The sequence below is a fragment of the Notechis scutatus genome, chromosome 7 (genome assembly GCF_049901735.1).
Source record: "Notechis scutatus isolate UNSWTSFEM ecotype Mainland chromosome 7, rNotScu1.2, whole genome shotgun sequence".
Classification (NCBI taxonomy): Eukaryota; Metazoa; Chordata; class Lepidosauria; order Squamata; family Elapidae; genus Notechis; species Notechis scutatus.
In genome coordinates this window covers 384,863-395,535 of record NC_142015.1, presented here as the reverse complement: position 1 = coordinate 395,535, position 10,673 = coordinate 384,863, and the positions used below count along the sequence as shown (strand labels likewise).

At 59.7% G+C, this 10,673-nt stretch overlaps 1 protein-coding gene across 5 annotated transcripts; it reads left to right on the top strand.

Annotated features, from left to right (window-relative positions):
• The first annotated feature begins 660 nt into the window (after nt 1-660).
• C7H2orf42 (chromosome 7 C2orf42 homolog) lies at nt 661-7,986 on the top strand. 5 transcript variants are annotated; one of them, XM_026684735.2, is made up of 9 exons: nt 661-994; nt 3,165-3,990; nt 4,180-4,290; nt 4,412-4,513; nt 5,071-5,175; nt 5,712-5,819; nt 6,813-6,913; nt 7,156-7,318; nt 7,402-7,986. In XM_026684735.2, the coding sequence occupies exons 2-9, from the start codon at nt 3,177-3,179 to the stop codon at nt 7,596-7,598; spliced, it is 1,701 nt and encodes a 566-aa protein (XP_026540520.1). In that variant the 5' UTR covers nt 661-994; nt 3,165-3,176; the 3' UTR covers nt 7,599-7,986. The 5 variants fall into 5 exon arrangements, with proteins under 5 accessions (XP_026540520.1, XP_026540522.1, XP_026540523.1 ...); XM_026684737.2 differs by having other exon boundaries at nt 891-994; nt 3,038-3,990; XM_026684738.2 differs by lacking the exon at nt 661-994 and adding an exon at nt 1,205-2,353 and having other exon boundaries at nt 3,038-3,990.
• Nucleotides 7,987-10,673: the final 2,687 nt, after the last annotated feature.

Here is a 10,673-nt window from a genome sequence, read left to right as displayed (position 1 = left end):
AGCCTGGGGAGTTTTCTCTGTATATATTTTCAATAGCAGAATGGAGTACAGATTTCTTGTACAGAAGCCAACTAAGGTCCCACAGCCAGCAAACCAAGAAAGCTTTTGGCATCTTGACATTTGTTATTGTCCCTGGAGTTGACAGTAACTCAAGCTTTAATGCATTTCAACATGTAAATATTTGAAAGGGGAAGGCAAAAAAAAGAAGTTCAGTGTATTTTTAAAAAAGTATTGCCGCTTCAGTCCGACAATGGTATGAAAGCAGTGGGTTGTCCTGGGGGCCTCCTCGGAGGAGGCTGGTCTTGTGTGCCCTTTTTCAGAGCCACTGTTGGGGTCTCCCTTGTTGCCCCAACCAGGCTGTGGGACCTGAAGGCAAAAGGCTGGGACCGCCTCTTCTCACTGCTGCCGCCCTTCCCCAGCTGCTCATCCAGGCATCAGCTTTGTTGATCGACGAGGGGGCGGGGGTGTTGGGTGTTTGTTTTCACGTCTGTATGGACTTTGGCCGCTTCCTTTAAGCGAGCGTGTTTTGATACTTATGTACAGAAGTTGAAGAACTTCCCTCCAGAAGCCCTGGCTTTGCAAAAGCCCTGAAGATCTTAATAAAAGATGTGAGCTCCCCTTCAGCCTTGTATATGCGGAATGCTTTCGGTGTTGGGCGATTCCAAACTTGCCTCGGGGGAAGAGGGGGCGGCGGCGGCGGAACGGCTCCCCCCAGCCCCGGGACGCCGCTCCGAGGCCAGAGACGCCGGCGGGGGCGGCGCACAACGGAGAAACCCCCGACGGCTCCCCTGGACGTAGAGCGCCACGTGCCTCTTCCGGACGAGACGGGCCCGGACTCCGTCTCCCGTGGTGCTTCGCGCGGCCCGGCCCGGCCAATGAGAGCCTTCGTTACAGAAGGATTTCGCGAGCCGTTTGTAAGAAGCCATCGTGGACGCCGATCGCCGCCTTTCCTCGCCGGCCGCCGGGCCGGGACGTGGGGAGGGAGGGCCGCCAGGTAAAGGCGACGCAGAGGGGATCCGCGGGGCGGAGGGGGTCGTGAGGGCAGGAAATGACGACGCGCGGCCTGGCCGTCCTGGGTTGCCGGGGAGGCGAGCGGCGGTAGCGCGTGACGTCAGAAGCGGTCGGGCAGCGCGGAGCAGCTTCCGGGTGTTTGGACTCCACCTCCCAGAATTCCCAGCAGGGGCGATGCTGCCTGGGCCGTTCTGGGAGTTGAAGTCCGTCCATTTTATTATAACAGCCCACTTTGCGATCAGCCAGGAACGGGCGCCCGGGCCGGACCCTCCTCGCTCGGCCTGGAGAGGCTTCCCGGAGGTGTTGGCCGCCTCCCCGTCGCCTGGGCCCCCAAGCCGGGAAACTCCCCCTTCCAGAGCCCCCTTCGGTGGCCGCGCTGGCTGCGGGGGAGGAAGTCCGAGGCGAGGCAGGCGTCTCCCCGCGGGCGGCCTTTGGCAGCGCATGAAAAGCGCGGGGGCTCCGGAGGTCCTCTAGTCCGCCCCTCTCTCCGGGCAGTCCAAGGGGAGGAGGGAGCGGACTCCCAGGCCCTTCCGGCTCCTCCGCTCCGTGTTCCCCTCCGGAGCCCCTCCGTCGCCTCCCGATCCCTGGATTTCCCTCCGCCCCCCCTTAGGCGGCCCTCCCGTGGCGCTTCCCTGCCTTCCGGAGCCCTCCGTTCCCCCGTCCCCAGAGCCCGCTCCCTTGGGCAGGGTGACCGAAGCCCCCGGCTGCCTGTCGCGTGCATCCGAGGGTCCCCCCCCCCCCGCGACCCCCTCCGGCACCTCTTCGAACCCCCAACTCCCTGCCGGGGAGGCTGCGGCCCAGGGCTTCGGAGGCCCCCAAGGAATCCCTCCTCCGCTCCAGGAGTCAAGGCCCTTCATTCTGCCCCTAAAATCGCCCTGCAGAGGCTGAAGGGGCCCATCCTGCCCACTCCAGCTGCACGGTGCCATTGCTGCTGCTGCACCCACAGCTCCCCCTTGCAGCTCCCTGTGCATGGGGATCACGCCCACACCCCCCCACACACACACCCCGCCAGCCACACTAGCTGGCCCTGGCCTTGCACCCCCACTGGATCCTCCCTCCCCAACCGCTGAGCGTTTGGGCCGAACCCTCTTCAGGGCTGCTCCCAAGGAGAAGAGGAGGCTTCCTCGCCCCCACCTCCTCCCAGGGCCAGGGAGGGGGTCCTGCTGGGGTGGGGCAGGGAGAGCCGAGGGACACCTGCCTGGGGCTTCATTGTGACACCACCAGAATCCTGAGGAGGATCCATGGCATTCCGCCCTTCCCCCTGCCCTGCTCAGAGCGGCTGTCCACGGACCCTCGGCTCAGGGCTGGACCCCTTGGTGATCCACACCGTCTCCTGGCAATGGTGGGCCATCGGATGGTGGGGAAGGCCGGGGGGGGGATGTTTCCAGCCTCTCTTTGTTGCTTTAGGCCTTGGGTTTCTTTTCCTGAGGCTCCTCTGGGGAACAGTTGTGAAGACGTGTCCTCCTCCATTATAGGAGATGGCACACACACCCTGTCTTGGAACTCCAAGATCCCTCTCACAATGACTTGCTTTAAGCCAAGTTTCACCTCATCTGCACCTATACAGTTGGCTTTGCTTGCCTTAGTTTTATCGTGTGTTGAATTTCATTTTGCTAGATAGGGCCCAGTGTTCAAGTCTGTCCAGATCTTTTGGGATCTTGAATGGGACTTCTGGACTGTTGGCTGTTCCTGCCAGCTTAGTGTCGTCTGCAGATCCGCTGAGTTGCCCTTCGAGTCCCTCAGTCAGATGGTTTGGGAAGGGGGTGAACAGGATTGTCCTAAAACAGAACCTGGGGGGTAGTTCCATTAGGTTCCTTTAAGGGCTGCTTGTTGAGTACGATTTGTCAGCCAGTTACAAACCCACCTGGTGGTAGGGCTGTTTATCCCACATTTTTCTAGCTTGCCAAGAAGTAAGTTGTGGTCTACTTTACCCAAATGCTTTACTGATATCTAAGTAGACAACATCCACAGCGTTTCGCTGACCCACTGATTTCTGCAGTCCATTTCTGGTGCTTTTCTTCCTCAGGCAAGAACTGGAGATGGCAAATATTCCCAGGAAAACCGTTTAAGTCCATCCCAGAAGGGTCCCCCAAGGACTTGGGCAGGCTTTCCTTTCCCACTGACCCCACCTTTCCCACTCCTCCTTGGCCCAGGTTCCCTGAAGGATGGACTCCGGCTCCCCCAGGAGCAAAGTCCCGGCTTTCTTATCCGACCTGGGGAAAGCGACCTTGAGAGGCATCAGGAAATGCCCCCGATGTGGCACCTACAACGGCACGCGTGGGCTGAGCTGCAAAAACAAGACCTGTGGCACCGTCTTCCGCTACGGCTCACGGAAGCCGGCTGGCATTGACGCCGTCAAGATCATCACCGGCTCAGACCTCCAGGTCTATTCGGTGCGGCAGAGGGACCGGGGCCCCGAGTATCGGTGCTTCGTGGAGCTGGGCGTCTCGGAGACCACCATCCAGACTGTGGATGGGACCCTCCTCACCCAGCTCAGCTCTGGGCGCTGCTACCTCCCAGCGTGCCTGAAGGCAGCGTCCCAGGGGGTGGCGGAGAACCAGTGCCAGCACCTGAAGCTTGCCGTGGGCTGCCAGGCAGAGGCCACCCCCCTGACCCTGAAGAGCTCCGTCCTGAACGCCATGCAGGCCTCGCCCCAGACCAAGCAGGCCCTCTGGGAGCTGGCCACCCAGCCCACGGGGCCCCTGGTCCAAAGGGTCACCAAGAACGTGCTGGTGGTCAAGGGCAAGGCCGGCCCCAAGCACGGCTTGGGCTACCTCCACATCACCTTTGCCCCCAGGTCTGGCCACAAGGGCCCTGCGGGGCCCCACTTCTTCTGCCCCTGCCAGTCCTTGAGGGCCAGCAAGGCCGCCCAGGAGGGCAGCCACAAGTGCATCCATTTCTTCGCCTGCCTCTGTGCCTTTGCCAGCGACGAGGCTTTAGCCGAGGAGTTTGGGGACTTCCTCAGCAGCGAGCCTGGCGGTAGGTGTGCCCGGGGGGCTGGGCGGCCCCTGGGTGGGGAGGGGACCCTCTGGCATGGACCAACGGGCCACAGAAGCGCCCCCAGGCAGGCCTGGCTTTGGGGGGCAGCTGGGTGGGGAGTTGCCGGCCCGCAGGGGCTCCCTGGCTCTTCCCAGAAATGGAGCAGCCGCTTTTCTGCCCCAACTGCAGGGCTGACACCCCCGGCAAGGGCTCCGCTTGCTTGCCAGCCGGCATCCCCTCTGCCCTCGGGAAACCTGGTGGCCTCCAAAGCGAAGCGCAAGAAGAAGGACGGAGGGGCGGGTGAGGAGCTCCAGCGCCGGCTGCTTTCCTGGGTGGATATGCGGGCTCCATGCTCCAGAGAGGCCAGGGAAGCCAGGCCAGGCTCTGCCTGGTTCTGATGGTGTCCCATTTGGCCTTCCAGGCATGCCAGCCAGCAGCACCCCCTTGTCCCAGGATCTGGCAAGCAGCTCCCTGCAGAAGAACAGCCTGAAGAAGGCGGCCGTTGCATCCCTGAAAAGGCAACGTGAGTTCATCCAGACACACCCCCCACCCTCAAGCTTAGGCCAGGCTGTTGGGAAGGCCGTTCAGGGCCCTTCGGTGGGGCTGAGACGGCCAGCTGTGCACTTAAACACGAAGCGGGAAGGAACAACAGGCCCCCCCTGGCTTTAAAAGGTCCGTGGCACAGAAGAGAAGCCAGAGGTCCGCCGGGTTTTAGTCCAATGGGCTTCTGCGTGTTGGGGGGGGGGGTGTGGAATGCCAGGGAGGATGCCCACCCGCCCGCCCGCCCGCCCACCTTTGGGACACGAGGGAGGAGAGTCGGGGATGGTCAGGGTGGAGGCGATGGGGAGGAGCACAGGAGGCAGGAGAGCCCTGGGGAGGCCACAGTAAGGAGCCGGGCTAAAAGTCTCACCTGACCATCCAGCCCCTTGGAAGAACATTTCAGACTCCAAAGGAGGCGGGGTTCCTTTGGGGGCTTCCTGCCCTCCCTTGCAAGGGGCTGCTTCTCCGGCCCAGGGTGCTGGCAGGGGTGTGGGGGGAGGGAGCGAGACTCGCTGCGGCTCCTGCCTTCCTTTCGCTTAGCTGGCCCTCAGGTGCTGGAGGAGTCGCAGGTGGCCTTGTCCTTCCTGGAGTGGCTGGCCAGCGTCACGGAGCGGATCCACCAGGCCATGCACTACCAGTTTGACGGTGAGTCCTTCCCGGCAGCCTCCGAAAGGTCCCTTAGCAGAGGGAGGGGCCCCCGTCAGGGCCAGGGGAAGAGCGAGCCTCCCTCTTGGCCTCCAGCTGGCCCCATTGGGATCCTGGGAGCCATGACCGGGGCAGAGAGCAGCAGGGGCCGGGGCCGGGCGGAGCCTGGGGGACCTGCTCTCTTTGGGGCCGGTCCCAGGCAGGCCGCCTCGGTGGGGAAGGTTCTTGCACGGCCTTTCCCAGCCTGGCGGTTGGGCTCTAGTGACCAGCCCGGCGGAGGTTTTGGGCGTCCCCAAACTTCTGGAAGGTTTTGTTGGCCAGAAAGACCAGGCTGGGCAACCTCTGCCACGCGGACCTGCGCTACCCTAAGGCTGCAGGGAAAGCCTCCCCCCGTGAGACCCTTTCTCCGCTGGGGCTCAGGCCCCTCCCGCCCCTCAAGGCCATTCCTTTCCTCCATGGCCCGTTGAGGCTGCTTCCCCTTCCAGAAGCCGCAGAAGCTTCAGCGGAGGCTCCCCTGGGTTGCGTGTTCCCCGCAGGCAAGCCGGAGCCCCTCGTCTTCCACATCCCGCAGACCTTCTTCGAGGCTCTCCAGCAGCGCATCGGTCTCGGGAGCATCAAGATGCGGCTCCCCAACTCGACGACAGGTGCTGGTCTCCAGAGCGTTTCCTCTCACCGGCCCCACGGCTCACGCACACACACACGCACGCACGCACGCACGCCCCGGCCTCTCCTGGGGCTGGACACAAACTCAGCCAGCCGACGGCCTCTGTCTGTGGCCGCCACTCTGCTTTGCAGCTGCTGGCATCTGTGCAGAAGCCGTGAAGCAATGGAGCCCTCCCCCGCCTCTGCTCCCTCACCCCTCCTGGGGTCTCACCACTTGAGGCTGCGGCTGGCGGGGGGGGGGGGAGCCGCCTCGCTTGACTGGCCAAGAGCGCAGGGCTCGCGGCTGATGGACACCCTCAGCCCAACTACCTTTCCTGGGCAGTCCCCTCCCCAGACCAAGGGGGTGGCCGCCTGGTTGGAACCGTGTTCCCCAGTGGCCAGTTTTGAGAGCAGGCGGGGCGGGAGGAAGCCCCTGATGTGTGGGGGGCAGTGGTTGCTGGAGGGGCCTGGGCTGCAGATGGCAGGCTGGGGAGCGGGGAGGGGGCTCTTCCAAGGCATCCCCCCCCCTTCCTATCCTACGAACCCGCCTGATATGAGCCGAGCTGCCCTTGGTTGCTGCTGCTGCTGCTGCTTTGGACTGGAGTTCTCCTGGGCTTCCCAGCTTCAGGATCTCTTGGGGCCCCTCCCCTCCCCTCCTCAGGATCCCTAAGAAAGGGATGCTGGAGCCTTCTGCAAAAGGGGAGGGGGCCCCTCAGAGATCCTGAAGCTCACACACACACGCTTGGCATCCTCTCCCTTTTCTCCCCTTTTGGCCAAAGAGAGGAGGGTCTGTTTTGCTTACATATATTTTTTTTGGCTTGATAGGTCCTGTCTGATTTGGATGCCGCTTCACGATAACTGGGGAGGTGTTTTTATTTGGGTTGTTCTGTATGCCTTTGACCTGCTTTTATTTAATGTGGTTTTAATCTTACTAGCACAAAATGCCCAGAAACATGTATGTGGTTATACATCACCGGCCGATGTTTTGCTTCCAGCTTTTGTCCGCAAAGACGCCTTACCGCTGGGAACCTTTTCTAAGTATACGTGGCACCTCACCAACATCTTGCAGGTCAAGCAGATCTTCGACACCCCTGAGGTGAGGCCCGTTTCCCCTTCTCTCCTTTCCCGAGCCGAGGAAGAAGAACCGGGCGTGTTTGTGGAGAGACGAAGGAAGGAGCCTCTCCAGCTCCCTCCAGACCAGGGAATGTCGAAAGCCGCCTCGCCTTCTTCTCACCTGTTTCAAACGTTCTAGATCTCCTCTTCTGGAGCAAACGTTTCCTTCTGCAATGAGGTGGGAAAGGTTTTTCTGGGGCTGCTGCTCATCTTCTCTCTTTCCAGATGCCTCTAGAAATAACACGCAGCTTCATCCAGAACCGGGATGGGACCTACGAGCCCTTCAGGTGCCCCAAAGTGGAGGTGGAGAGCATCGCCGAGACCTACGGACGCCTGGAGAAGCAGCCTGTCCTTCGCCCCCTGGAACTGAAAACCTTCTTGAAAGTTGGTAAGTGTGCGCAGAGCTGGCTCCCCCCCACCCCCCACCCCCGTGTGGCTGGGAAGTGGCTCCTCTCATTTTCCTCCTCTTAGGTAACACGTCCCCGGATCAAAAGGAGCCGACGCCTTTCATCATTGAGTGGATCCCAGACATCCTCCCCCTGTCCAAAATTGGCGAACTGAGGATCAAATTTGAGTACGGCCACTACAGGAATGGTCACCCTGCCAACTACCAGGAGCAGCGTCCTTCCCTGGAGCAGCAGGCCCTGGAGATCCTCACCTTCCCTTGAGTGCCTCTGCATGCACAGCTGCACCGGGCGTTTCATGGCCGGCCGGCCGGCCTGTCCTGCTGCCTCCCAGCCACTGACCGGAAGAGCTGCCCTCTCGTGTGTCCTCACCGCTGACCACGTTCTGTTCTCAAGGAGCTTCTCCCTCCACTTCCCAGCCTTGCCGGACAGTGGAATTGGCCCTCCCTGAATCCCCAGCCCACCTAAGCGCCTCAGCTGTCTTCGATGCTTCCTTCCTCCCCGAGATGAGAGGTGTCTGTCATTGCAGCAGCTCAAAGGGCCTGGATGCTACAATCTCTTTACTGGCATATTTTACAGTATATATTTAAAATAAATTAAGTTAAGGCCATGGCAATGTTGCGAGATTAGTAAAAGAAAGTGAATCCCTTGGCAGCTGCTAGAAGTTCAACAGGGGATGCCACAAGTATGTTTACCGTCTCCCCCCCCACTACCTTGAAGGCAGCCCCCCCTGAGCCCCCCCTCAGACAACGGCCCCTGTGTGACAAAGAAGGCCCACTGGGTAGGCCGGGGCATGCTCACAGGGCAAGGAGCAGGGTGCCAAGCCCAGTCCACGCGGCAAAGTAGCCCACAAAGCCGGGGAGTGTAAGCCAAGAGGCCATTGTTCCCGGCCAAGACTGGAAGCCCCCACAGCTTCTCCCGCCCTCCAGGTGTTCCCTGTGAGGAGGAGGGGGACGACCTCTTCATGAGTAGCCTTGCAGCCCCTCTGTGCCCTGGGATGGACAGGGAGGCAGAGGGGATCTGCTGCCTCTCAGCCCCACTGCCTGTCAGCAGCCGATTCTCCTCCATGTCTGTGAGGGCAGCCGACCCCCACGCCTGAGGGCCCTGGGACAGCCTCCTCCGCAGCCCCCGGCCTCCAGCCACGCCAAGGGCGATGGACTCCTCCGATGGGCCCATGGCAGGCAAGAAGGGCGGCAGGAGGTCAGAGATGCCCAGAGCCATTTTTCTGTTGGGACATCCAGAGCTCAAGACAAGGAGCCTCGGTTGGCGTGAACCTTCCTGGCGTCCATCTGGAGAGGCTGCAGTGAGAAGCGTCCAGCTGGGGTGGACGGCTGTGCCACGGGGAAGAGGAGCTTCTGACTTCCAGCTCTGCTGCAGTCCAGATGTGCCACGGGTGGGCCCGCAGCTGCTTCCCCTGACTTTCTAACCTGCTGGGAAGATGCGAGTGAAACTGCCTCCGGTTGCTTAGAGTAAATGGGGAAGCTGGTTCTGCCTTCCGTGGCTTGGCAGCCGGGAGGGAGAAGCCCCCGTTCCTTGCAGCCCCCCGACCTCTGCGGAAAGGGCAGCCCAGGGGAGCAGAAGTCACTCTCTCCTGCCAGGATCTTGTCAGCGAGGTCCACAGGTGCCTTTCTTGTGGCTTACGCTAACAAACAGGTGGGAAACAATCCCAGACCCTGTTATTGCTGCACATCCAGGATGGGACCATTTAAATAAACGTAAGCTAAGATGAAGGTTCACGTGTGAGCCAGTGTTTTGAAGGGTCTTCATGGAACACTTTGGATATGAGGCACAAGCAGAGACCCTCCCCCCGGGGGCTCCCGGGCGGGCTGAGTCTCTCTCCCTTCCTGCTTCCTCTGCGGCCAGCAGCAGCCTCTCCCCTTTTCCCTGCTCGGCTCCTCTGCCCAGCAGGGGGCGCTCTAAGCCACCTTTCCAAGCCAAGTGGGGCCAAAACCAGGAAAGGAGGAGGGGGGGGGGAAGGAAGGGAAAAATAAGGCCAGCTGGGCTCTCCCCCCTTCCCGGATGGTCTGAAGAAACGGGGAAGGGCTCTGGGAGGCTTTTCTCGGGCCCTGTCAAGGGGAGGCTTGCCTGGCACAAGGACGCTGCCCAAAAGATGCCACCAGTTTAATGTTTGCACTGTTGAGGTAACCTGACAAATGCAAAAAGGACACCATGAATTTCTGAAATCTGGATTTCCTGCCAGATTAGGTGGTATTCCCACCCACCCCCATCCAGCCGTGGTAGAGAAAACTATCATCCAGTAACATCCCATATATACATTTTATCCTTTCACAGCCGATGTTTCATAGGTGAAGGCCACAGTCTTTCATCCCCTGCTGTCCATTCATCTTCATTAAGCATTAAACAAAATATATTCCCTGGGGTTCGGTGTGGGGATATTCCACCCCATCTGACCAAAAACTGAAAGGAAAACATTTCTAACAAAATCTGGCACCAGGAAACAGCTGAGCCTCTGGGTCCAAGAAAGACGAGAGGGAATTGCTGACCGAGAGGCGAGGTAAAAGCCACTGCTGGGTTTCTTTCAGCTTTTCTTCTGGACTGTACCAATTGTGCCCTTGTTAGACATTGTAGACATCTGCAGTAGGGGGCACGATGGCTCAGTGGTTAAGGGCGCTGAGATTGCCAGCTGGAGAGCTGACAGCCGGGGTTCGAGACCCGAGCTCTGCGCAATGGGGTGACCACCGTTCCTTGCTCCAGCTCCTGCCCACCTGGCAGTTCAAAAGCCTGCAAATATAAGTAGATTAATAGGCCTCCCTTCGGTGGGTAGGCGGCAGCAGCATTTTGGGCGCCTTGGCATATAGTCATGCTGGCCACATGCCCTTGGAAATGGTCTTTGGACAACCTGGCTCCCTCGGCCAAGAAACGGAGACAAGCACATGATGTGTGCCAGACCTGGCTGACAGGGAAACCTTTACCTATTTATATTATTAGGTTTTATGTAGTTTTATGTTTTTATACTGCAAGTCTCCCAGGGTTACCCTGTGGTAAATTTAATAAATAATAAATTTAATGAAAAATAAATCAATAAATGCCCCAACAATCTTTTGAGAGATAAGCTCTGCTAAGGATGGGCCATCCGAGAAAATGCTGATTTGCTCTGCTGTCCATCCTCCCATCAAGCCCAAAGAAAGTCCAGAATGGTATAGGATCTCCTGCCAGGGCAGGGGGTTGGACTAGAAGACCTCCAAGGTACCTTTTAACTCTCCCCTTCCAAGGGTGGAGGCACAAGAGGATACTTGCTCAAGCTGATCCTACAACTGGATTGAGGAAGGAAGGAAACTGCCACTAGGATGGAAGCAACAGGAAGTAGTCATTTCCAAA